General features: G+C 36.0%; 1 protein-coding gene, 1 non-coding gene and 1 pseudogene across 2 annotated transcripts; all 3 read left to right on the top strand.

The window, feature by feature from the left end:
* Window positions 1–14,165, top strand: LOC109055949 (transportin-2-like). The gene is made up of 24 exons (XM_042721405.1): window positions 1–295; window positions 976–1,075; window positions 1,521–1,596; window positions 1,742–1,891; window positions 2,359–2,465; window positions 2,681–2,821; window positions 3,693–3,821; window positions 3,898–4,016; window positions 4,923–4,983; window positions 5,164–5,335; window positions 5,560–5,712; window positions 6,751–6,976; window positions 7,634–7,805; window positions 7,886–7,972; window positions 8,065–8,172; window positions 8,258–8,416; window positions 9,565–9,652; window positions 9,787–9,885; window positions 10,022–10,117; window positions 10,328–10,403; window positions 10,490–10,589; window positions 11,295–11,369; window positions 11,461–11,603; window positions 11,688–14,165. Exons 1-23 carry the CDS (start codon window positions 174–176, stop codon window positions 11,566–11,568), a joined length of 2,724 nt encoding a protein of 907 aa, XP_042577339.1. The 5' UTR covers window positions 1–173; the 3' UTR covers window positions 11,569–11,603; window positions 11,688–14,165.
* On the top strand, window positions 5,022–5,090 carry LOC122136940. Its single transcript, XR_006154426.1, has one exon. It is a non-coding gene; the product is annotated as a small nucleolar RNA SNORD41 (small nucleolar RNA).
* Window positions 14,166–15,242: 1,077 nt separating the features above from the next.
* LOC109060926 overlaps window positions 15,243–26,889 on the top strand; it is a 41,292-nt pseudogene continuing 29,645 nt past the window's right edge.

The raw sequence follows: 26,889 nt of genomic DNA, 5'->3' as shown, positions 1-26,889 counted from the left end.
GAATTAAATAGCCTTTACTTTTTACCTTAGGATTTAAAGTTTCGCATGATGTTCATATTTTCTTTGTACCGGTGTTATTACAAAGGTTATTATTACGTATTCCTGCGGCTCGTGTCTGAGGTTTTCAGACTACACGCAGGGACAGAGACCAGGCCTCGGCGCGGCGTGCAGACATGACCATGTGCACTGCTCGCCTTTTCCTGCTTCGTCTGGATCTAATAACGAACAGTAATCTGCTCAAACATCGGATAAACTATTTTAGTCACCTTCATGAAGATTTCAACTATTTTACTGAATTGGGTAAACTACGTGCATAATTCTCAGTTCACAAAAAACGGTTCGTCGATAACTGTTTGAGTGCGCAAAATATTATACGTGTTGAATCGATTATTAAACCAAGGTAAACTTTGCCATTTACATGTTTTACTAAAGAAATAGATTTGAAATGATTTCATTATATTAGTTTGATGTACATACACAAATAAAACAAACTGAAAACCAAAATAACTTATTTAGTCTGAAAACGAGATCAGCATCTTCCTGGAAGCTCTTAAATTCAACATTAAAGTAGTTGTTATTTTATTTTATGTACAGTAGGCTTATTTTATAGAGAGAAGTTTTCTACAGTACAAATTAATGCGCATCTGGATTGGATTTATCTTTTGTTATCGCTGATAAACATGCATAACATTCTCGCGGTTTCCATTTGTTTGGTTTAACCTTTCATGAACCAAAATTTGTCTCCAATCACTCATGTAGAGAGAAACGTTTAATATTTTGTAGGTTTTACACGGTCATATGCATTGATCAACAAGGTAGTGGACTGCATTGCTCTGCAGAAGTACGTAGACCACAGAGTGGGAAAAAGTTGTTTTGCAGTTATAGTTGTTGCAATCGTTTGACATGAGGAAGTATTTTATGAAGACACAAGGAGGGAGAATGTAATTGTTTGTGTCTTGTGTGGTTTGTGCGTAGGATGGAGTGGCAGCCGGATGAACAAGGCCTCCAGCAGGTCCTGCATCTCCTGAAAGACTCCCAGTCTCCGAACACAGCGGCGCAGAGAGCTGTGCAGCAGGTATCCTCCTCTACACGTCCAATATTTACTGACAGATACAGTCCTAAAGGGATTTGTGATGTGTGGGGGGTAATCATACTGATACTGAAAATCTGTAGCTTTTTTGTGATTATAGATAGCAGTATGACAAAGATATATTAAATTGTAGACTTGTGAACTTAGTGTGCCAGGTTTCATAAGCACTGAATGGTTATCAAGCTTTTTCCACAGTGCAATAATATGTTTGGATACCTGATCTAAAAATACTGTTTATGAGGCATGACATGAAATTAATTATCGGCTGTGAGGCTTTTATTGCAGAAGTTTATATGCTTTAAATGTTTATATGCTCCGTCTGCTTTATCAGATTAGCATTCATGTGCACATTGAACTGTGACTATTCATGTGCAGTCAGTTAACATCATTCATTAGTAATGCATTAATTCTCTTTCATTTTAACTCTCAGAAACTAGAGCAGCTGAACCAGTTTCCTGATTTCAACAACTATCTTATCTTCGTCCTGACGAGGCTGAAAACTGAAGGTGGGTGTCTGGGTTCGTGTTTTCATAAAGCTCATTGCATTTTTAATCATCTTGCACATGTGGGTTGTTCCATGAGGGTTTCAGACAGTCTTTATGTATGAGTTTGATTATAAAACTGTCTGTTTCCTTTCTTCACGCTCTACAGATGAGCCCACTCGATCTCTCAGCGGTCTGATACTGAAGAACAACGTGAAGGTGCACTATCAGAACTTCCCCCCTGCAGTCGCGCACTTCATCAAGCAGGAATGTTTAAACAACATTGGAGACCCTTCCCCTCTCATCCGCGCCACGATCGGTGAGCCTCTCACCAATGAACTCAATTTTATTAGCTAGACATCGCATTTTGTGAATGCAGTGTTTAAAAACTACTTTGTAAAAGGTCTCTTGTTTACCAAAGCTGCATTTAGTAAAAACGGTAATATTGTGAACAAGTAATTAAAATGTTATTGTGTTATAAAAAGTTATTTTCTATTTGAATGTTTTAAAATGTAATTTATTCCTGTGATTTCATTACTGCAGTCTTCAGTGTCACATGATCCTTTAGAAATCATCCTAATATGCTGATTTGCTGCTCAAGAAACGTGTTATTAATGTGCTGCTTAATATTTTAGTGGAAACTATGACGGATTTTGTTCAGGAACCTTTGATGAATAGGAAGTTCAGTATTTGTTTTAAAATATTTGTAACTTTTTATAAATGTCTGTCACTTTTAAATCAATTATATGGGCAGTCAGTGCAAATATATCAATTTTCTATGTTCAGGCATCCTCATCACAACGATTTCCACCAAAGGGGAGCTGCAGACGTGGCCGGAGTTACTGCCTCATCTGTGCAACATGCTCGATTCAGAGGACTACAACATCTGTGAGGTCAGTGCACTGCACTGCTATAACTTAAACCTTTCTTTGTCCTCTCACTCGTTTATCCTGCTTTTCCCTTCTATTTTGTGTACATTTTCATATGCAAATGTGTTTGGAAATGATTCAAGACGTAGGCAGAGTGGCCGTGGTGCTCTCTGTATCAGCTCTAGAGATGTTCCTGAGGTGTGTGACTTGTATCTTGGTTCGTTCTCATTCACACGCAGGGCTCGTTTGGAGCTTTACAGAAGATCTGTGAGGACTCGTCTGAGCTCCTGGACAGTGACGCTCTCAACCGACCCCTCAACATCATGATTCCCAAGTTCCTGCAGTTCTTTAAACACTGCAGCCCCAAGATCAGGTCAGTCTGAGAGAGGATGGATAGTCGTTTTTCATGTCTTACGTTAAATCGTTCTGGGAATCTTATGCTTGTTCATGTGTGTCTTTAGGTCTCATCCAATTACCTAATAAAAAAATTTCATAACACCAAAATCAAATATCAGATGTGAACTTGTGGACAAATTTATCAATCAACCTGCAGTTTGAACGTGATAGAGTTAAGAAATAAATTAGCATGGCACCTGAATCATAAAACCTATTCATTCAGATAGCAATGTGTTCTGTGATACTGTGGATGCAAGAACTTGCTGGTCAAGTGGTTAGTCACATGATTATCATCTGTAAACAAAATGTCTATTATTGCTTATTATTATATCCGAACTCAAAATAAGAAAATTGATGTGCTTTCATTTAATTGTTTTTCTGTCTTATCTCAAATGATGGATGTTATTTTAAAAATGTGAAAGGTTAACGTAAACACTTATTTACAGTAAATGTTTGACCATTGACATTATTTAATTATATAATTGGTATATAATATTTACATTTATTGCACACCGTAATAGTCCATTTATTTTCTTGGAAAATTAATGTTCTTATGACATTACCACGAAGTACAACAACTTTTAGCTCGATCCCTTGTAAACTCACAGATTTGAAATTAAAATACTCACAGATGAAATACCACACAACTTTGGTGCCAAAAAACAATGGGTATTTTGGCTGGGACTTTTACGCTGGTGGTGGGAGTAAAACACCAACATTCCTGCTTCAGATGGCAAAAATCACTGACTAGCCCCTGTAAATCTTGAAATTAGCTCCCAATGAGAAACCATTACTGTCTGAATATGGCTAAACTGTAATTGCATTGTTTTAATCTGTTTTCCTCCTGGCCTGTTATTCCAGAGTCTGTTTGCGCTGGCCGCAGACGAGGACTCGGAGGTGCGCAAGAACGTGTGCAGGGCTCTGGTCATGCTGCTGGAGGTGCGAGTGGACAGACTCATCCCTCACATGCGCAGCATCGTTGAGGTGAGATCTTGATGACCCAGAAGTGATGTAGATCTTGAGCAATCAGAGGTGCTGATGATGTTGACTGTTTGTGCAGTACATGCTGCAGCGCTCACAGGACCCGGATGAGAACGTGGCTCTGGAGGCCTGTGAGTTCTGGCTTACGCTGGCTGAACAGCCCATCTGTAAGGACGTCCTGTCTGGACATCTTGCACAGTAAGTGACCTTTCTCTTTTCTCAATGATATGCAGAAGACCGGGACACATTATTGGGGCAAAAGTTAGTTTCAATGCATTTGGTAGCCTTCCAAAAGTTGAATAATTGAACATGTAAAACTATTCAATGAAGCGTTGGTCTGCATACATTACATACATAAAATGTAGCTGGCCATTAGTATCCCGCTTAACTTCTGTTTTGTGAATTTAGTTTTTCTAAGTGACACAAGTATTTTTTTTTGTCTTTAGAGTAAAATGCAATGATAAATTACTTTTAGTAAGTCCAGTGTGTGTGAAGTAAATATTGTGTATTTTAATTATTGTTACTAAAGATTTGCCTCTAAAACAATTTTTCACATTCTCTGGAAAAAATTGATGTGTAAATTAATTTGAGCAATTATTAATTTATGTAATTGTACTCTAATTTCATTTCTTTAAATAATAGCATTTGCTAAAATTGTATACATAAGACATTTTTAAAAAAGACTAGCAAAATCTCAAATGTTTGGCACATTATTGTTGTTATTAGCTTAATTATTTAATGTAATTATTTAAAGTTAGCTTTTTTCCACTTAAAAAATCATAAACATAAGCTATTATTGATTTTACCATTGATTGTAATTGTTTTAATTAAATAAATAAAAATTCCCTCTTTAAACATTTAGACATTTTTAAACGTTAACATAACCACACTACAGCAGAATCTCAATTGGCACATTTCTTCTGTTGCACAGTATTTAGCAACTGAACTTCCTGTCTGTTGCCTTTGACAATTAAGCAATGCATTAAATAGTTTCTGAGAAACTCTTATTATTTGTTTGAATCCCCCAGTGATTGGATCACATCCATCTATACCTTCAAATATCCTGATGTCCAGTTTTGACCTCCTGTCTTTAATCTCTCTTAGACTGGTTCCTGTTCTGGTGAACGGCATGAAGTACTCTGAGATTGACATCATTTTGTTAAAGGTTAGTTACTTCACGAGAACTTCTGCACCAGCCTGGCCTCGGGTGTGATGATAACATTATCCCTGATTTTCTCCGTGATTCTCAAGTATTCATACTGTCTGACCCAAGGCCTTTGACTCAGTCATTGCTGTCCAGAATTGGCAGTTGTTGCATCACACTGACCTTCTGCTTCCTGTGTAGGGTGACGTGGAGGAAGACGAGGCCGTGCCGGACAACGAGCAGGACATAAAGCCACGCTTTCACAAGTCTCGCACCGTCACTCTTCGGCACGAGGGTAATGAGGCTGAGGAAGGAGAGGAGAGTGATGAGGATGATGACGATGACGACGACAGTTTGTCCGACTGGAATCTACGTAAGTCTCTTGTAAAAGAAACCACCCTGGTGAAATTGTGCCTGTTTTTGTAAGCAGAACTCAAGGTTGTTTTCTGTGGAGATGATTACACTCAATGTCGTGAATGTCAGTGATGTTCAAGTATTCATACTGTCTGATCCACAAAAAGCTTTCAAAGCCTAAAGTTACATTGGTGCTGAGTGAAACATCTAACCCCATGCGCTACATGTGCATTTCCTCTGCAGGTAAGTGTTCGGCGGCTGCCCTTGATGTCCTGGCAAACGTGTTTCGGGATGAGTTGCTGCCCCACCTGCTTCCAGTGCTGAAGGAGCTGCTGTTCCACCCGGACTGGGTTGTTAAAGAGTCTGGCATCCTGGTGCTGGGAGCCATCGCTGAAGGTATAAGACAGTGAATGCAAGGAAGGTTTAACATTGTAACCCTGTTTGCGCTAAATCTGGGCTTTGTTCTGGTTTGAATGCTAGAATACAGCTTACTGCCTACAGTTTAAGACACTCTGCAAAAATAATTCATGTCTTTAACAGTAGTATGCAACATAGTGAGTTCATGTAACAAAAAATAAAAATTAACACATAAAATGCAAAATTGCATTTTTAGCTCAATTTTGTTTGTTATAACAAATAAATAGTCACTTACAAAATGCAAAAGATCAATCTGGTGGTGTTCCATTAGGGCTATGGCAATATTTTACCAATCGTTTTTTCACTAAAAGGTTTTTTGTTAATTTTACAAATAAGAAGTCATTTTTTTCCCCTCCAATTTTGTCATAGCAAATCTCTTTAAAAGGTGAAATTTAAAACAGATGAACACTCAGTTGGATTTACTGAAAATGGTTTAGGTCAAATCACAATATAGCAGAGTTAAGTGTATAGTTTTATAAATATACACTAAATAATTAACATCATATCTTAATCTTTATGACTTCATTTCCACCCATATATTCCATGCATACAAAAATAAAATTGTGTACTCTGCATATTATACACTATTCAAAGGTTTGGGGGTGGTAAGATTTTTTCTAAACCCTCATGCTCACCAAGATCTGTATATTTAATAAAAACAGAGTAAAACAATAGTATTGTGAAATTACAATTTAAAATATTCAAAGCTGAATTTCCTGCATCATTATTCCAGTATTCAGTGTCACATGATCCTTCAGAAATCATTCTAATATGCTGATTTGATGTTCAAGATCATTTATTATTGTTGAAAATGGTTGCTTAATATTTTTGTGAAAACACTTTCAGAATTAAATGAATAAAAGTATTTTGAAATGGCAATCTTTTCTAAAATAGATTTGTTATTCAGTAAGGGTGTATTAAGTTAAATCTCCTTAAATCTTACTGTCCTTGAACTTTTGAACTGCAAAAATGTTTTAGAAGTATGACCTTTCTGAGCTCCTCCTCTCTTGTCCTCAGGCTGTATGCAGGATATGGTTCCGTATCTGCCGGAGTTGATTCCTCACCTGATCCAGTGTCTCTGTGATAAGAAAGCACTGGTCCGCTCCATCGCCTGCTGGACCCTGAGCCGCTATGCACACTGGGTGGTCAGCCAGCCGCCAGACCCCTACCTCAAACCCCTCATGACCGAGCTGCTCAAACGCATCCTCGACAGCAACAAGAGGGTTCAGGAGGCCGCCTGCAGGTATGTTAAAGAAAATACAGCCTCCAGACCGAAATAACAGATCTTAAATCTGACCATGTCTTTCTTTTGTAGCCTTTAACTAATAAATTGGGATATATTTTGATACATTTAATATTATTGTTGACTAAAACTATTAAGAATTATTTTTGGTAATTGAAATAAATTTCAGTAAAATATCAATGTTAGATAAACGTCAGCTTAAACTGATTTCACTGTTTCTAATTGTACGTTTTTTGTTTGTTTGTTTTTTTTGAAGAGTACTACAGTGACTAAAACAAATAAAAGCTAAATAGAAAAAAAAACGAACAAAATGACAAGATCACATAGGAATTTAAAAAATAAAAACTGAAGATATAAAAGCTAATTCAAAATATGAATAAGTACTATAGTATATAAATGCTTAAATAACTCAGAAATTTAGGTATAATAAACCAGCTAAGGGGATTTCACACAATGGTTTATCTGGCTGGTCCAAGTCCGTTTCCCAACCTTACCAGCTATAAAGCCCTCTTAAACACAAACCAGCTAAAACCAGGAAAACCCACCATGGATTGTTTTTTGTTTTAGGTGTTTTCAGTCTTTTCCTTTCAGTCTGGATGGGGCTTCTGGTGACGTATCGGCATGTTGAGTTAATTCTTGGGTTTTTCCTTCCATCAGTGCGTTTGCGACTCTGGAAGAGGAGGCCTGTACAGAGCTGGTTCCCTATCTGAGCTTCATTCTGGACACGCTGGTGTTTGCCTTCAGCAAGTACCAGCACAAGAACTTGTTGATCCTCTACGACGCCATCGGAACCCTTGCTGACTCTGTCGGACACCATCTTAACCAGCCAGTAGGATCACTGTGCCTTTGAGTGTTTAAAGAGGAAAATGTTTAAGAATCATAATTAAATGTGACCATTTTGTTTAACAGGAATACATCCAAAAGCTCATGCCCCCTCTTATTCAGAAATGGAATGAGTTAAAAGATGAAGACAAGGATCTGTTCCCTTTGTTGGAGGTAAAATAGTTCTGAGAAAAAATTATCTTGGTGATATTCATACTTCAAAAACTGAAATGTCTTAAGGAATTTGTTACTTTTTCTTGTTTTAGTGCCTGTCTTCAGTGGCCACAGCACTACAGAGCGGCTTCCTGCCCTACTGTGAACCAGTTTACCAGCGCTGTGTCACCCTGGTCCAGAAGAACCTCGCTCAAGCCATGGTCAGTGGAGAATGAACAGCCATAGCGTGTTGTTGTTTTGATTCATTCTCCAGATCTTGATGTTTTCTTTCTGTTCTTGTTGCAGATGTATAACCAGCACCCTGACCAGTACGAGGCCCCTGATAAAGACTTCATGATAGTGGCCCTTGATCTGCTCAGCGGTCTGGCGGAGGGACTCGGAGCTCATGTAGAACAGCTGGTCACCCGCAGCAACATCATGACCCTGATCTTCCAGTGCATGCAGGTATGCTCAAATCAATATATTTTCAATATTTGAATTTAATATATATTTTATAGTGATACATATTTCAATTAAAAACTGTTGTTAACTGGATTATGATGATAATTATAATAATGATTATTGTTATTGAATAATAAATTTAATATGCGTGTGTATATACATATATGGATATATAAAATATTTAAACATTATATTAGAAATATTAAAATAAGTTTAGTATTTAATATATGTAAATATTTAATATATTTTATTTAAATTCTCTCTCGCTCTGTGTATATTATGTGTGTATGTGTATATATCTATATATTTTTATATCTGTGTGTGTGTGTATATATTTCTATATGTGTATATATGTATGTGTAGAGGGAGAGAGAATGTTTAAATATCTTTATTAAATAGGGAATACAAAAATAAGCTTATATAAAACTTATTTTAGTATGTGGTAATATACTTATGAAATATTATATTTTAAATAGCTTATTAGTAATAGTATCATTATTAATTTTGTACATGTATTAGCTGAGCGTTTTGGACACTTAAACATAATCTGAATTGACCATAAAACCAAACCTGATTATTTGTAGTAAAATAGTCATAATTTTCAGTAGGGCTGCACGATTGACAAATCATAATTGTTGATTATTCTCTTGAATCTGTAATTGTGATTATTAATTATGATTATGACAATTTACTTAGTTTATACCATTGTTTAATGCAACTTCATGCCGTATTTTTATATATGAAAATAAACAAGCTGAAAACAGTCTAACTGAAAAACCTTTAGTGCTTTAGTGTTAAGCCTCAAATGTCAAATATACATTGGATTGGTTTCATCTTTAAATTATAAAGTAAAAATATGAATGGTATTAAACTGTTATACTTAAACTAAAATTAAAATAATGGGAAAAATCCTTAAGATATGTAGAAAGAAAAAAAACGCATCTTAAGCACGCAGAATAACATAAGTGGACTATGAACGATTAATTACGGCTTTGAAGGATTGTGTAATTGTGGCATCTGTAATTCAACTGACTAAAACAAATTCAAAAAAATTAGAAAAACTAAAAAAAAAAATCATGAATAAAATGCAGAAAATCTGATTGTGTGTTGTATAACAAAGCCTAAAAGCTGTATTTCTGCTCTAATTAAAGGACACCATGCCAGAAGTGCGTCAGAGTTCGTTCGCTCTGCTGGGGGACCTGACTAAGGCATGTTTCCTTCACGTCAAGCCCTGCATCGGTGAGCTGTGCTCTTTGACTCTACTGAGTGAAGCCTGACACATGGAGAGCTGCTTTCTCATGCTAGCTGTTGCTTCTGTGTGTGTGTGTGTTGTGCTGGTCAGTTTGTCATTGGTGTCCGTTTACACTCTCTAGCTGAGTTCTTGCCTGTCCTGGGCCTCAATCTCAACCCGGAGTTCATATCTGTGTGCAACAATGCCACATGGGCCATCGGAGAGATCGCCATACAGATGGGTGAGTGTTTATGCACCTCTCATATATGAATTATCATTACATATTCATTATGGCATAGTTATTTGCAAATCTAATACCACTCCTGTGTAAATTTGGACAGCTGCTTGATTATTCAATTTGCCTGGTGTTTTTCTAGGTACGGAGATGCAGCCGTTTGTGGCTTTGGTTCTCAATAACCTTGTGGAGATCATCAACAGACCTAATACACCCAAAACTCTGCTGGAGAACACAGGTGAATGCATACAGCAAGAAGAATGCATGCAAACACTTCAATAAAATCAAATGAAACGTATGATGAACTCCAAAACAGACATTCGAAACCTGAATTATCTGTGGAAATTGGTGTTCTGATTGCTGTAGCTTTGACTGCAGCCATTTTTCAACTTTGGAAAGCACTCATGGCCCTTTGTATACTTTTTTTTGTTTTGTGTGTGTGAAACAGCCATTACGATTGGTCGGCTGGGATATGTGTGCCCACAGGAAGTTGCCCCCATGTTGCCACAGTTCATTCGCCCTTGGTGAGATGTTGATTAAATTAGTGTGATTTAAACGACAAAATATACTAAACTTCTGAAATAAACGGCTCTTTATTTTTTCAACGTAGGTGCACGTCACTTAGAAACATTCGGGACAATGAAGAGAAGGACTCAGCCTTCAGGGGCATTTGTGTAATGATTGGAGTTAATCCTGGAGGAGTCGTACAGGTGAGAGGAGACAGGGGAAATCATTCCAGACCAAATCTGTTATTATATGATTTTAATATTTATTTGATTTGATACATTTATTGACCATAGCAAGATCTATGTACCCAATCATTACACTAAATACAATAAAATCACAATTTAACACATTTTTATGTAAATGTATTTTTATTTAACTTCATTGAATTTTAAATTAACAATAAGTTGAATTTAACTCTTACTATTTAAATGTAATGACGTTCATACTGTATAGCAATATCAGAAACAAAAGCAATATAAATAATTCGTTTTTTTCCTCTACATTCTCGTATGTGCTTAAAATAAGAATTTATATAATTTGTTAAATTAAAATAAATGTAAATAATAAATTGGGGTTTTGGGCTAAAGTTTCCATACTCTATAGCAAAAAAAAAAATAAAGCAATATGAATATAATTACATAATTTATGTATGATTTTTGTATTCTCATGTACTTGCTACCATAAAATATCAATAAATAAAAAATGTAATAAATTAAAATAAAATAAAATATAAAATTGAGCTTAACTTAACATACCATACAACAAAACAATAAAAAAAAAATAAAATTATGTTTTCTCTGCATTTTATGTACTAACTACCATAAAATAGAAAAAAATTGAGTTGTTGGGCTAAAGATTACATTTATGCTTTAATGTCTAATGCTTTAACTTTTTTGGGGGGGATGCAGGACTTCATCTTTTTCTGTGACGCTGTGGCCTCCTGGGTAAATCCAAAAGACGATCTGAGGGACATGTTCTACAAGGTACAAATACTCTTCTTCTGTAACAATTTTTTGATGGGTTTACAGTTGGCCAAGATAGACGCAGAACAGATTTTGTCCATTTCTTGTCTAGATTTTGCACGGCTTCAAGGATCAGGTTGGTGAGGATAACTGGCAGCAGTTCTCTGAACAGTTTCCACTGCTGCTGAAGGAGAGGCTTTCAGCCTGCTATGGTGTGTAGACGCCGCCCCTGCTGACATGGGAACCAACTATTAGGTGAGAAGAGCCTCAGTGATGAAGTAAAGCATCAAACTAAAGCAGCTTTGGCCATTTGTTTGAACACATTGTTCTTATTTGCAGGTCAAATCTACGGGAGGGTTACTGGGGAACTCATCCATGTCTGTTTGTGGGAACTACCTGCTGTTAGAGCCAAAGACGTGTGACGGTTTGTGAACTGGAGCGATCCCGCTTCCTCCAGCTCTGTGCAAGAGGATTCGAAAGAGTTAATGTGAAATCAACCTTTTTACTGTCACAGCTTGGCTTCTGACTTGCTCCGAATGGGAATGAAAGCTGAAGCTCAGGGATCTTGATCGGGAGGGAGGGATCGTTCAGGCAAGATTCACCAGCTGCTTATTGGACAAAACCACGCCATTCAGTAGTCCAGCCTCCGCAAAGCCTGGCTTCTCAGCCTAGATGCCAAAACAACACACAAACTGCAACGAGCGGCATACATGTGCCTGAACAAAATTTTTTTTCTTAAAGCAACAGATCACCCGAAAATGAAAACTTTCAAGCTAATGTATGTCATCTGTAAGATGTTGAATAGCACAATTATTCTTTTACATATATAACAAAAAGTGCATTATAGCTGCAAATCGGACAAAAGTTATGATTTTAAAGTAGTTATACAGTGTTTTCCCAATCTCCTGAAACCATGCAAAGGTTTGCTTGAGAAACTGGCTGAAGTTAAGTAGTTATTAGCTTAAAGCTGTGATATACACAGCATAAGTTTTAAAGTCACTTTCAACTTTTGTGTTTCATGGAAAATTTTCATTTTGGGGTGTACTTTCGTTTTAAAAACTGCTAATTAGAACACAAGAAGTTCTTAGGGTTGGCTAATGACAGATGCATACATTCATTATGACACAAGTACATATTTCTGAATTACCTGCCTGCTTAATTTCTTTCCACAGCTCCATATTGCATCAAGCTACACTTTCATTCCACAAAGAAACGGCTTGCTTCATGTATTGCTGATAATTCTGCTGTAGCCAGTAAAGAAACCATAACCGAGTTGTTGATTTAGGCCACGTAACGTTTCGTTAAGCACATACCTTGTTTTGTTTCCTCTTTTCTTTTTGCTAATATAAAACGTGCATAGCAAGAAAGGCAACAAGGTTTCTTGATAAAGCGACAAGTAATTATTTTTCCTAATTGATCGCTGTAGTCTGTATTTAAGCATTATTATTCTTTTGTGTTGCGAACGTCACGTAAAGATGGATCCTGCACCAAGAAGTCACTGTAGAGATTGAGTGTTTGCCTCTGCTGCTTTAAAATAAATTATAGGGATTTAAATAACTATAATGCTTAAGGAACTTTAGTTAGTGAGTGGCATTATTGATACGCACTTTCTCTTATAAGGACTGTCTGTTTCCCCCTCAAAGATGGGAATCTAGTGAAGTTATGAAGGCTGTTTTTGGTAAGAGTAAGAATGCTTGGCTTGTGTAAGGACAATCTAATTATCACATGAGAGAGGAAGCTATTTCTTTAATGAGCTTAAATTTAACACCTGGTATAATTTTAGCAAAGAAACTAACCTGTGTTAATAGCATGTAATGTGGTAAGATTCTCCAGTCTACATAATATGCAGTTGTCCTGTAGTCAGACTGATGAATTGTGGGAAAACACAGTAATGAGGAGGGTGCTGTTTGTGAGATGACGTTTGATTTCAAGGATATGTAATCGGAAGTACATTATTCTGTGTCGAAGGGGTTTGGAATTTAGGAAAGGTTTCCCAAATCTTTTTCCAATATTTCTAGTTGCTTTGAACAAATTTGAGCTGTTGTCGTGATTTTAAATGCTTGTTTAAGCAATATGCATGTTCATATCTACGAATATCAGTTGCATCTAAGGTTTATTCTCTCATCATTAAACACTAGCTCTGACAAACTCATTTTTAAAATAAATGCATTTTTTTTAAGCTGCTTTTTTTCATGTTTAGATGTATTTCACAGATTTGATAAGCAACCCTGTTAGACATTTAATTCAAGGTAAAAGAACTCAAGTTTAATCTTAAAATGCAAAGTTGATATTAAAAAAATTGTGTGGTCAGATTTGGAAATCATGCTGTATTTAGAATTGGTTAATGCACTGATGCATTTGCTCCTGTTACTGTAATGACATTATGCTGCCAAGCAGACCTGTGCTCCACCAAAACCTTATCTTTAATTTAATTTTACATTTTTTTTTTTAAAACTTTTGCATTTTATTTAAAACTTTTGCATTTTATTTAAAATTAAGTATTTTTGTTTAAGTGTTTAATATTCTTTTGTTTAATATATTTTGTTTTGTGCACATGCACAAAGATTTTTTTAGACTTTAAAAGTTTTCCTTTTGCTTTCTTTTAGTTTTAAAGAATTTTATTTGTTTTAGTTTTTTTACTTTTCTGCGATGGAGAAATGCGTTTAGCTTATGATTTCTTAGAAAGTCTGCTGAAGCATTATGATGTTTACCTCACCCTTCCCAGTCCTCAGTTTGGATGTTGACTTGTTTTTCCACTAATCACCTTTCTTCAAATTCTTTGAACGGGGAAATAAACATTTTCTGTCAGATGAAAAAGCGTGGTCTCTGATTTCTCTCCTTCCGCTGTCTAGATGTTGACATAATGGTCTCACGACAGACACAAAAAGACACCGAGTCTCAAAAAGATGGAAAAAATCCATGCGCTAGTAACATTGTGCTCTGTATATACTTTACTAAATGCCAAATTATTTTAATCCATAGATTATATGACAACTGAAATCACTCGTCCCACTTTCTGTATGGAAACTGTCTAAATGGTTTTTTTTTTTTTAATTCAGATAACGCAAGACGGTCACATTTAGTTCCATTTTAGCAATCCGTATTATTAACACTACTGTACTAATTAAAAAGCAGAGTGTACGAATCAGATTTATATTAATCCTGTAAAAAATCCCTAATGAAAAAATACATTACTGTATTTTTGATTCAATAGATGCAGCCTTGATGCGCATGAGGCTTCTTTAAACAAATGTAAAATCTTAGTGATCAGAGTGCACTGATAAGAGATTTGCAAAGAACAGAGTAAAATAAATAATAGTACGTTGCTTATTAAAGTAATTAGTGTAAAACGTAGAATCTTTGCGAGCGTCGCAAAGCGTCTTTTTCATAAAACGTCACCACGTCCAACCAGCCAATCAGCAAGCTCTTCCGATCTGCTACGCCCCGCCCCCTTTCGCAGGAACTGTTTCCTGCTGACGTTCTGTGTGCTGTTTGTTTTGAATGGATATGGTTTTCCAAACAGAAGAACTTAATTATCCGCTAATGAATCAATGAGGAGGGGTGCACGATGCGCTCCGCTTTGTTATCACGTCGCATTTGCTCGCGAGCTTCATCGCTGATCGTGAGGACGTTAGAAGAAAACACTCTCGCTCATTTCTAACTAACGTTAACGTTAAGGAAACCTACCGTTACACCTCGCTTGACAACCACAGACACGGTGACAGGTGAGCAAATACATTAAAAAACATCAATAATCTTAAAAAACTTACTCAATAAAAATTACAATAACCAATATGATAAACTCAGCACAACTCTACCAAATTCCCTGACCACTGAGTGAATATAACATACAATAACAAATAGACATACGTTGACTCAAGACAGATAACTCTAATGGCTGGGGGCATTACAGAAACTGGGGAGCCTTACTCACCATTTGTAAGTATTACATTTGACCAAGTGGCTGTACATGGAGTAGATACTGATTGAGCTACTTTACATAAACACACTGGTCAGTTGAACCGTTGTGTACACTCAGCTCTCTGTCTCGTGACGGTGTCATGGTACTGCAAACTATCAGGTCAGAGTGTGTTATCTCATGCATGCCTACCTGCATTCATAAAATAGTTCAAGATGTAAGATCCTGTCATTTTAAAGAGCAGTGACTGACACCACTGAAATGTAGTTCTGTTTTCACCCTTTCTTAGGCTTTGATAGCCAGATAATGTAAGTTAACCGTTGTCTTTTGGTGCCTTTATGTCACTGTAAGTCATGTGATTCGAAGCACTCACTTTGTGCTACTCATTTAAAGAGGAAACGAAAGCTTAGGAAACAGGAGAAACATGCTTGCATGGTTTAGATCAGCAGAAACCAGCACATGATCCAGACTCGTGTGTTTTTGGCATGTAGTCTTGTGGTTTAGTTGAACTAATTTTTCCCATTTGACAATATGAGAAAATGGCTAGACATTTGAACAGAATAATTGTGTTAAATGTGTTAAATTTAACAGCACTAAAGATATTTTTTTATATATAAAATCTCTAAGTAAAACTAACAGTCAAAGTAGCTGAAACAAAAACCAAATTGGGAAATATAAATTTGTAAATTCTGAGAAAGTCAGAATACTAATAAAAATGTAAATAAATAATTAAAAAACATTTTAACTAAACTGGTTTTAGGACCTGTTTAATTTTTGTAGACAGTTTAAGATCTGTAATGCAGAGTATTTTATTGCTCCTGACTACAAAACAAACAAAAAAGAAAAAAATGCATTGGCCTTCATTTAAAAAAAAAACTCTTAGAAAAGAATTCTCTTGAAATAAGAGGAAATAAATCAAGTTTACAGTAAGGTACATAATGTTTCAGCATGAGTGTACAGTATGTCTATTATCTCCTTTGTTTTGCTCACGTTGGTTAATGGGAAGTATTTTTTTTTTAAAAAGATGATCAATAGGGGAAGTGCTCATCAGTTTCTAATGGAATCAACAGTAAATTCTATTAGTTAAGCTCATGACTAATTTACAGTAGACTACATTGATGATTAATATATGACTTGTGCCAAGTCAAGTGGGAGAAAATGCAGTGCATTTGAAATGAGTTATCACATACATCAGTTTATTGAATTGCATAATGGTGATACATCCCAGACTCATCCTCTTTGCAAGGAAGGAGAACAGAGAACATAGACAGATGATGTGTAATGTGTGTTAAAACTTGAGTGCCTCTTGTAATTCATTTTCTATGCATCCGTGATCTCTGAAAACGTTTGAATCTGCTATAGATGTGTTTGTTTTGTGTTCATGTAGGTTGGCCTGGTGTACATGTTCAATCTAATTGTTGGCACTGGCGCCCTGACCATGCCCAAGGCCTTTGCAGCAGCTGGTTGGGTTGTCAGCGTCTCCCTCATCTCATTTTTGGCTTTTATGAGGTATGATCTCCCTCTAGGCTCTCTTTTTTTAATCCATCACTCTCACTTTCTTCCTCTCTTTTTCGATCTTAAAGGTAAAATGAGAAATTGCCATCATTTACTAACCCTCAAGTTGTTCCAAACCTGGATTTGGGTGTTTTGGGTATTTAAATAAATAAAACTATTTCTTTAAGATTTTTTCGTTTTTTTTTTTTGTGTGTGTGTGTGTTTTTTTTGATGAGCCATATAAACCAGCCTTGAACTATTTTAGGTTCAAAAAAGTGCATTATGGCCTGTTCACAGCAATAAAGATAACTATTATGATAAGTGTGTCAATATCTATAAGCATCCACAACAAAGCACGTCAATTTTCTGTTTATTATAAGTACGCTACAGTTTAATTATCTGCCGCTTTATATGCTCTCGCTCTTTAAAGCAGGATAGATTCTGATTGACTGCCAATGTTTTTATATTCATCAGCTGGGGAAAAAAAAAACATTGTGGAAGTGATTCCAATGATATCATTCTTCAGTGTCATTATCGTTATAGCTATAGTATAGAATTAGAACAATAATTAAAACCTAAAGTCCTTAGTTTAAATAAGCCTTTAATAATGCTGTGATAAACCAGGGTTCAGATTGCCAAACAGCAATATCATGGAATCAATGATTCAATCAAATGATAGCTATGCACATGGGTGTAAGTACTGTATCTTATGTAAAAAAAAAAAAAGAGAATAAGTGGTAAAACGCAAAAACAATGGCATCTGCTGTTTTCTTATTGTGAGTCTTAAGTGCATACCTTGCTGCTAGGCTTGATTATTTTGGAGTTTCACATGTCAGGCTGTGCGTATTAGATTTCCATCTATATTCTTTGTAGTGCTTTGCCAAACAGGGTTAGAATGAGTCTCCAGTTTGAGAAAATTCTCTACCTCGTCTTGTGTGCAGTGTGAGAGCACAGCCATGTCTTTCTAGCGTGCTGTTTCTCTCTGTCACTCGCTCATCTTTAGCTGACTTCTCAACCCTGTAACTGCTGCTGCTGCTGGTGCTGTGGCCATCAAAGCACATTTATCACCTCTGCCAACCTGCCAGCTGTCTGAGTCACTGACCGAGCCCAGGAGAGAGTTATGAGTGTTTAGATGAAACAGGATGGAGCTGTATATCAGTGAAAGAGACCAGACAACAGTGGGCTTTAAATACAGGTTATAGGAGGAGATGGACATAATGTGTGTATATATATGACTTACAGTTGCATATTTTGCACTAGAACTGAATGATAACATTAAAAGATATATATAAAAAAACTTTTTTGTTTGGTCTTTAAAATAATCTTGATTTTTTTTTTTTTTTTTTTTTTTTTTTATGTTGTCTTTTAGGATTTTCTTTATGATATCAGCCAGTGGCTTGTCTGTGTATTGTGTTTTTCCTGATTCTTGTTTTATTCTTACTCTTCTGTCTTCTGTCAGTTTCATGACCACCACATTTGTGATTGAAGCCATGGCCGCTGCCAATGCCCAGTTGCGCTGGAAGCGGAGAGAACAGGAAGAGGTTAGTAACTGCATCAGTTTAATGCCAGCTGAATAAGAACATTATGTTCTTATTCAGTCTCAGGTCATTCCCTATGAAAATTGCACTGATCTTGGAAATGTTGCACGTCCCACTGCAGGTAATCAAGCCAGAAAGTCGATGAAGCTTTGAACGAAACTGACCTATCAGTGAATGAAACCGGGCCATTTAGGGCAGAAGTACTAAAATAGAGCTATTATGTGTTGAAGCAGACTCAGAATGAGGCCAGTGCTCAGTATGATTCTAGTCCGTCTCACCAATACAAACAGAACATAGAAAACCTCTCTGGCAAACAATAATTTGGCCTATACAAGTTTAAAAGCAAAATGTTTATATTTATATCTAACATATCATCTCTTTTCTGCAACAGCATGTGTTGTGCATATATTATGTTTATGCTGAATAAGCATGCCATGACCAATTTTGCAGTTTAGCATGACAAATTGCTACCTTGTTTTTGTTTGGCACATTATATTGTGCACACAGCTTTTCAGGTGAGTGAACTGAGGCAATAATCAAACATTTTCTCATAGAACATCCTCTTAGAACATTGTCTTAAAAGGACACTTCACCAGAAATACAGAAGTTATCCTTTACTTTTCAAACCTGTGTGTTATTACTGCACAATAGAACTAAGGCTAAATGAAAGTACAATACAATGAAAGTCAATGGGGATGAGTGCTGCAGAGCACCAGAAATATAAAAAAAAAAAAAACAAAAAACATTCAGAAAAAGAAAAATAACTTTAAAAATCTTCTGAAGCCGTACACTACCAATCAAACGGTAGTTTAAAATACAGTAAAAACAGTAATGTTGTGAAATATTACTGCAATTTATAATATTTGAAAAAAAAAATTGTGTGAACTGATAATTTTTTTTCTTAAAGATTCTTTGATGAATAGAAAGTTCAAAAGAACTGCATCTATTTGTAATTCTAATAAGATTTTTCTCGTGATTTAATCCACCCTTGCTGAATAAAAGTATTATATTCTTTCAAAAAAACAGACCCTGGACTTCTTGGTTTTTGTTTATGAGCATGTTTCTTCAATAATTAAACTTACGGCTTTTGTGGTCACAACCATTTTCCAGGTTCATGACAGCGACTCTAGCTCGGACTATTCAAATAAAAATTAATCCGGGAACCTTCAACAACCACAACACACCCAGACCATTCCCACTCTCCCTAACCGCAATTTACGTTTACTCGTCTTTGTCAATATAATGATTCGTTACGTCGAAATCTTAAGCTCACTGTTGGTTTTGTCATCTGATATAACAGAGCGTGCTGCGAATATAGACCACTTTGACATTGTCGAGAGAGTCGAGATGGGACAAATGGCCTCCATGTTTTTTAATAAAGGTAAGAGTTTTTGCATCATTATGTGCTACAATGTAATCTTCAGTTAAGACATTTAGCTTTATAAGGCTATTAAACAGACCTTAAAAGATGGCTTCCGAAGGTCAAGTTTTGCTGGAATGTTCAGTCACAGTGAACAAGGTTATTGGCTGCTAATGAAGTGTAATTAGAACTAGTTCAATTACTTTTGGTTGTGATTACCTCACTCTAGATCCGTTATCTACTTTAATGTAAGGAAAGGTGAGGCTTGCTTAAAGACGGAGAACCCAGGTAATGAGAATCTTATGATGAATATGAAGAAGACGTGTTCACCTTGAACCACAGACCGAAGTGTCATTTAAACAGATTCCTATTTTCAGGATTCTTGCCCTCCTAAGCATCATTTCACAAGCGGCGCTACGCAAAGGCTGACTCAACAGTGCCCAGAGCAGCCTTGTAATATCTCAACGGCATTGCTTTTGGCATCTTTTCCAAACCATCAAACAAAGGACAGACATCAGAAATGGCTTGCTGCTCTGTTCCATACAGGGTCGGAAATTTAACCAGTGGGGCAAAGATGCTACCAAATTTCACAAAAGTCCCCCTAAATTCAAGACAAGGGGGTAAAAATGCCTTTACACAACTAAACTATATCTATTACAACTGTTGTGATTAATGTCAAATGTGAAAATTAATAAGTTATGGCATATTTAGACCTGCTCACGTTTAACACATTTTTTGCATCGTTGAGCATTATAACCAATCACACACATTTCTGTTGAGCTTATGAATGTGATGACCAATCAGAGGTGTCACTGGGATTAGTCACCGGTGAAGAAGAAATCATCTGAAAACACAGGAGTTTCAGTACACACATGCTTACTGAATGAATTCTGCACTCTCTCGAATTCTTTCATCATAAGAGTAGATGCGATCTAAACGAGTTTAATTTTGCAGTGTAGAGCTTCAGTGACTATAACGGGAGTTTTTCAGAGTGTGCGTAACTCACGCTAGACTGAAGTCATGGACTGCTTCAGTGATGGGGAATGTTCTTTGCTTGCTTTCTGTGTAGAATTTATTTCAAGTTTAAATGACTGTTTTGTACTTCAAACTACTAAGATAACCAATATAAAATCTTGATTTCTTGATTTGTGATTTTTCTAATGCAAAAAAGATAATTAAATCATAAACTGTTCTTAAAGGGATAGTTCACCCAAAAATGAAAATTCTCATTGATTCCTCACCCTCATGTTGTTCCATACCCTTAAGACCTTCATTCATCTTCTGAACACAAATTAAGATATTTTTGATTAAATCTGAGAGCTTTCTGACCCTCCATAGACACCAACTACCACATTACTGTCTATGGAGGGTCAGAAAGCTCTCGGATTTCATCAAAAATATATTCATTTGTGTTTAGAAGATGAATGAAGGTCTTAAGGGTTTGGAACAACACAAGGGTAAGTAATTAATGACAGAACTATTCAACTTACGTCTGAGTTAGCCTTACAAGAATATGAAGAGCTGTTTTCCCACTTGAAACATTTTTTTGGTATTCTATTAATCAAAATTAATAAGCATCCTTAGATGCTTTATTACAAGAGCAATAAACAACCATAATGGTTTGTCTTAATACAGTTCTTCTTTGTAATAAATGAAAAAAATAACAGCAATTCATTTGCTTTATTTAGGCTATTTACATTAAACAGCATAATGCAGTTGTATTATAAATGTAGCAGCTTTAAGCAGTTTGTGTAAATAAACTTGATTGATGCATGTTGAGAGAATTGTATTGGTAGTAGTCTATAGTATTCAGATTAATTTAAGTAACCGGTTAAATAGTATTTGACATAAAAGGCATCACAGAAACAGTTATTATAAAGGTAATTGTAAAAAATCCTCTTATAAGGATAAAAAAAAAATACCCAAGAAATCATTTCCAGGTGGCAAATATTGCAATATAATGGAAAAGTTAATTTCTGTCCCTGGTTCCATACGTCCACAGCATGTGAAGGCACACGGAACCCACTAGGTGGCGCACTCGTTACACCCTCCAACAAACCAGTGCTGCACGCACTCACTTTTGATGAACACAAACACACTCTTGTAGCTTCAGAGCTTAGTGTTTCCTCAGTACGGACAACACACACACGCCCTGTCGTCTCTTCACTATTCTATTAAGCGTGATGTGCTCGCTTCGCTCTGACCTTTCCCATTGTGGGATGGAGTGGAGTGGCTACTTTGGAGGTGCACTTGGGAGAAACTAATGACTTCCTGAGCAGCATGGCAGACTCTGATCGCAAATGTATTAAATTGAAGCGTAACTCACTGTGAAGGAGATTAGTATAGTTAGTGTGACTTTATTATTGACTGTAGCTTTAAAAATAATACTCGTTTGCCCTCATGTTATTTTATCATTGCTAAATGCAGCCTTTGAAAAGGGGATGATCAGTCCATGAGCTGCCATTCAGCATGAAGAAACCAGACTTTTATGTGCCAAAATTAACTGCAGTATGTTTGTGAATGGAATTTCGGATTGCCCAGGCAGGTGGGAGGTGGTTTTAAGAGAAAACACAATCCGCGACTATTTGTTTGCAGTTTAAGGTTAAAGCAGAATGTGAAATTACCAACAGGAAGCCTCGCTTTCCCTTGTTTCATCATTGGACCGCTGGTTTATCAGGGATGTTCACAGTAACCTTCCCACTGACAGGTTGATTAGAAGTCAGCTTCGGATAATGTCAGATAGATTAGTTCATGAGATAGATTAGTTCATGATTGATTAAGTTTTTTTTGGTGCGCTTGCTAAGATTATTACTTTTGGCTCATGATGGGGATTTTTTCAGACCCCTAACCATAAGTGGTAAACTTTCTCTGTTTATGTTACATGTATGATTGTGTTTGATACCTTAAATCATGCAGCTCATTGAGAAGAGGTGTGTGATTACTTTTCAGAGTGATTGATTATGGGACAAAATCCCATATTTTTGTTAGGGGTGCACCATAAATATCGGCCGATAATTAATGTGCATCTCCTCAGTAAAGCCAGTTCTTTAATTATGGGTAAATTCCATCAGGTGCGTGATTTCACATAGAGCAGCTGTTACTACACGGAGCCGTTGTTAACTGACAGTTAATTAGAGAGTAATTAGAGAACCGGCTTTACTGAGGAGATGTGCATCAATTATCGGCCGATATTTATCGTGCACCCCTAATTTTTGTCCATGCTCACTTTTTTCTGTTTTAATATTTAGTTTGCCTCACTTAGTTATTCTTTACCCAAATTCACTTTTTTAAAAAAACAATAGATTTTTATTTTTTTATATTTGATTTGAAAAGTATTCTAGAATTTTAATATGTTGTATATGCTGTTCATCAGTTATCAGCCGTGACATGAAAATAATTATTATCTGTGTATCTAAATTGACCCACATTTTAGTTACCATTGCATCTCTTTATTGCATTTACATATGCGTAATGAAGCAAGAAGTTTGGATTTTAATTAAGATAAATTGTTCAAAAATAATACAGAATCCTCAGTAACAGACTCACCTTTTTTCTGTTATAAAATTTGTTTAAAGATTTTTAAAATAAGCACTTTGCCTGTATTTCCCATGTTTTCTGCCATGTTTTTGCCTTTTCGTTTTTGTAAAATGATCTGGAACTGGTTTTAAAAATTATATAATTAATTAACCTCAATATTGTAATATTTAAATAACATGCTTACTCAAATTTAGCTTTAAAATTTGTAAAATAATCTCTGCAAGTGACTATACGTTTATAATTTCCCATGTTTTTGCCATACATCTTCGTAAAACATACTGGAACTGATTTAAAAATGACATTATTAATCAATCTTAATATTTAAAGTAACATGCTCACATTTTCTCCTTTATAAATTTTGCTTGACAAATTGCATAATAAGCACAGCAACTGACTCTGCATTTAGAATTTCCCATGTTTTCTGTCAGGTTTTTTCCACTTATCTCCGTAAAACGAACTGGAACTACAGCAACATTTGCGGCTTTTTTATGTGGAGGACAAGATGATTCAATTAAGCTTGTAAAAGAGTATATCTTAATTTTTTTCTTTATTTAAATCTAGTTTTAATAGTCTGTTAGCTCTAGTCGACTTCAGAGTAATTAATGAGCTTATTGGTCGGTTGGACTGTTCGAGATCCTCGTAGGAGCTTCGGTGATGATGAATGTGTGATATGGTAAGCCCATGTGTTTCCTCTTGAATGCTCTCCATCTCATCTCCAACTGGCAGGGACTGAGTGATGGATGGATGGATGGAGGAACAGGTGAAGAGGAGTGTGGGGTTAATGAAGAGAAGAGCAGGGGGAATTTCGTAATGAAGTGCTTGCTTCTTTAATTAGGATGATTTATACCTGCGTTTAGTGGGTATAGAGTGTTGGGAGGAACATCAGAGGAATCTTCTTGGGAATGATGCCACCCATCTTCATGTTCAGTCAACATCTCCACCTGTTTGTATCTGAAGTGATGTTTTATGTTAAGCTATGAATCTTCAGAATGACAGATGATGTTTCTTTCTGCAGTTGGTGTCAACATGTTCTACATCTGCATCATTGTGTACCTGTACGGAGACCTGGCCATTTATGCCGCTGCTGTACCTGTCTCACTGATGGAAGTTGCATGGTGAGTTCAGGATAATCCCATCTTGTTATTGTTCTAGACATTAATTAATGAAACAATAGTCCCACCATTAAAACCTGACTTATTTCATGTTAGTTGCAGATCAAGAAAATGTATCAGTCATAAAAAAAGTCAACTCATTTCTTATGACAGACGTTTTCACAAGTTGATGTTTGAACCAATAAGAAATGTTTAAAGGTCTGTTCACAGCAAGATGCATTGAGAAATATTTTAAGAAATCTGTTTGAACCAATGCAAACATTTGTTTCCCATCAGTGTGGCATCTTTTTTGCAAGTTATTGTTTTTTAGTACTGACCTGAAAAGATATTTCACATAAAATATGTTTACATATAGTCCACAAGAGAAAAAACGTAATTTATAAAAAAAAAAATAAAGACACCGTTCAAAAGTTTACATCCCCTTTATTCTTAATACTGTGTTCTCTGAATGATCCCCAGCTGTGGGTGTTTTTTTTTTTTAGTGATAGATGTTTACGAGTCCCTTGTTTGTCCTTAACAGAAAATTTTTATATGGTGTCGTTTTTATAAATGGCCTGTAGAGTTTGAATCTGTCTTTTAGTTTTCTTGGTATAGTAGTTTTATAAACGCCTGAAATTAATTTTCAGAGATTGGAAGTGTCTAATGTTTTGGCTTCTCGCAGTGGGAATCACTCGTGCAGTGCTGGGAGAGTGAAATACAACGACACAGATTCGTGCTGGGGCCCCGTAAGACGCAAAGATGCCTACAGAGTGTTTCTGGTGAGTGCAGCAGCGCCCGTTACAAACACACAGTCAAACACGCACCTCGTTGGCAGCACTTATGTCTCTGCAGGGTGCTGGACTCACACCGGCTGAAGGTAAGAAAGACAAACGAGACACTTAATACTTCTGCATAATCTCTGTGGACTCCTCGCCCCACTCGTATCAGGAGGCTCTTGAGTGCCCTTGAAATTGGCGTAGAGCTACAGCACAAGACGCCGGAGTGATTTCCTCCTCGGCTTTAGTGATTGATGTGCTGATTCATTCCGCTCTGCTCCACCCTCCTTCATCTCTAGAAATGAGGGAAGTGGCTGTCCCGTCTGCCAATAAAAAGCATTGTTTCAGCTTTTTTTTTTTTTTTTTTTTTATCTCATCGCATGGATAAGCCTCTTACTGTGTGTTAACCTCAGGAAATTATGCTGATTTTAGAATATGTGCTTGCCTTACAGATGTGGAGCTTTTTCCTCTTGATACTCAGTTTGTCATCTGGTGTTGAGTTTTAAGATGAGGTCACATGCGGTGACATTATGTATGTTGTGTGTTGGCTGTAATTGAATTTAGTTTATTGGATCATTTCTGTACACAGGCATTTAGGATGCTAGAAGACATAACCCACATCTTCCGTTCCCAAACTCTGAATCGTTTGTCTAGAAGGCCATCATTAATTTTGTTTCTAGACATGCCCTTTAATAAATCATCTTTTTTTTTTTAAGAAAAGATTCAAATTCATGAAAGATTAATCCGGCCGGCTTATGAACTGAGTGTCACTGGGGCTGTTCTGTTCCTCTCACCTTAGCCTCCAACTGTGTCTGTTGTTGTGAGAGAGGAAAATTGACCAATTTTGAGTCTGGGGAATGTCCATAGGGCCCAAATGTCTGAGCCGCCAAATTTATGAGCTTTATCAGACCAGGTAAATCTGTGCCACAGGATGTTTAACCAAGCACTTGCCAATTCTTATTACAGCAATGCAAAAAAAAAAAAAAAAAATATAAAAAAAAAAAAAAAAAAATATATATATATATATATATATATATATATATATACATACATACACAAAAATAGGGCATTGTTTAAGTGTTAAATACATTATTCAAATGTTAATGTAATATTGTTAATATTTAAGTGTACAGAATTTAGTTTATTCTAATTAAAAATAAATAAATAAATAAAAGTGTGTTTTAAAGGAAGGTTTTCATCACTATATGAGATTAATGTCAATAAACTTTTTCTGCATTGCAGTAATGAGATTTTTGGGGCAAGATGTGCTTTTTTGGAATGAACATGAAAATGGCAACAAATCACAAATCTTAATAATGGTCCTGAAAATTGGATTACATTTAATATTTCTTAATTTTGAGACTTTTTTTTTTTTTTTAATCATGATGAAATATGAGGCAAAGGATTTTTTTATGAGATTCACCCTTTAAGACTGTGCCATCAAATTTACCCCATCAGCAAATTTAACATGACCACAAAAATGTCAGGTCACATTTGCATGCAAATGACTGGCATTTACATAAATCACCCATCTTTGCACAAACTTTGTTTTCAGTTTCGTCATATACCTGAGCTTGTCTGAATTAGTTCATCACTTTGATTGCTTTTTAATCGTGTTGTTAATTAGCAGTTCCTCACTGACACTCTGTATATTTCTTTCAAGTTAGTCTACCCAGAGTCACTGTTACTTATCTGGCCTTGCATTAAGAAGACTGCTGCGGAGACGTAGGGCAAATCTATTACAGGAGCCATGATGTGAGAATTTACAGATCTAACAGTTTCACCCGTTACTATATCTTAAATCTTCTTAAATGCATTCATGGCGA

Source organism: Cyprinus carpio, chromosome B3 (genome assembly GCF_018340385.1).
Source record: "Cyprinus carpio isolate SPL01 chromosome B3, ASM1834038v1, whole genome shotgun sequence".
In the NCBI taxonomy this organism is placed as follows: domain Eukaryota; kingdom Metazoa; phylum Chordata; class Actinopteri; order Cypriniformes; family Cyprinidae; genus Cyprinus; species Cyprinus carpio.
Note: the sequence above shows the minus strand (reverse complement) of the source record. Positions and strands in the feature narration are given on the sequence as shown.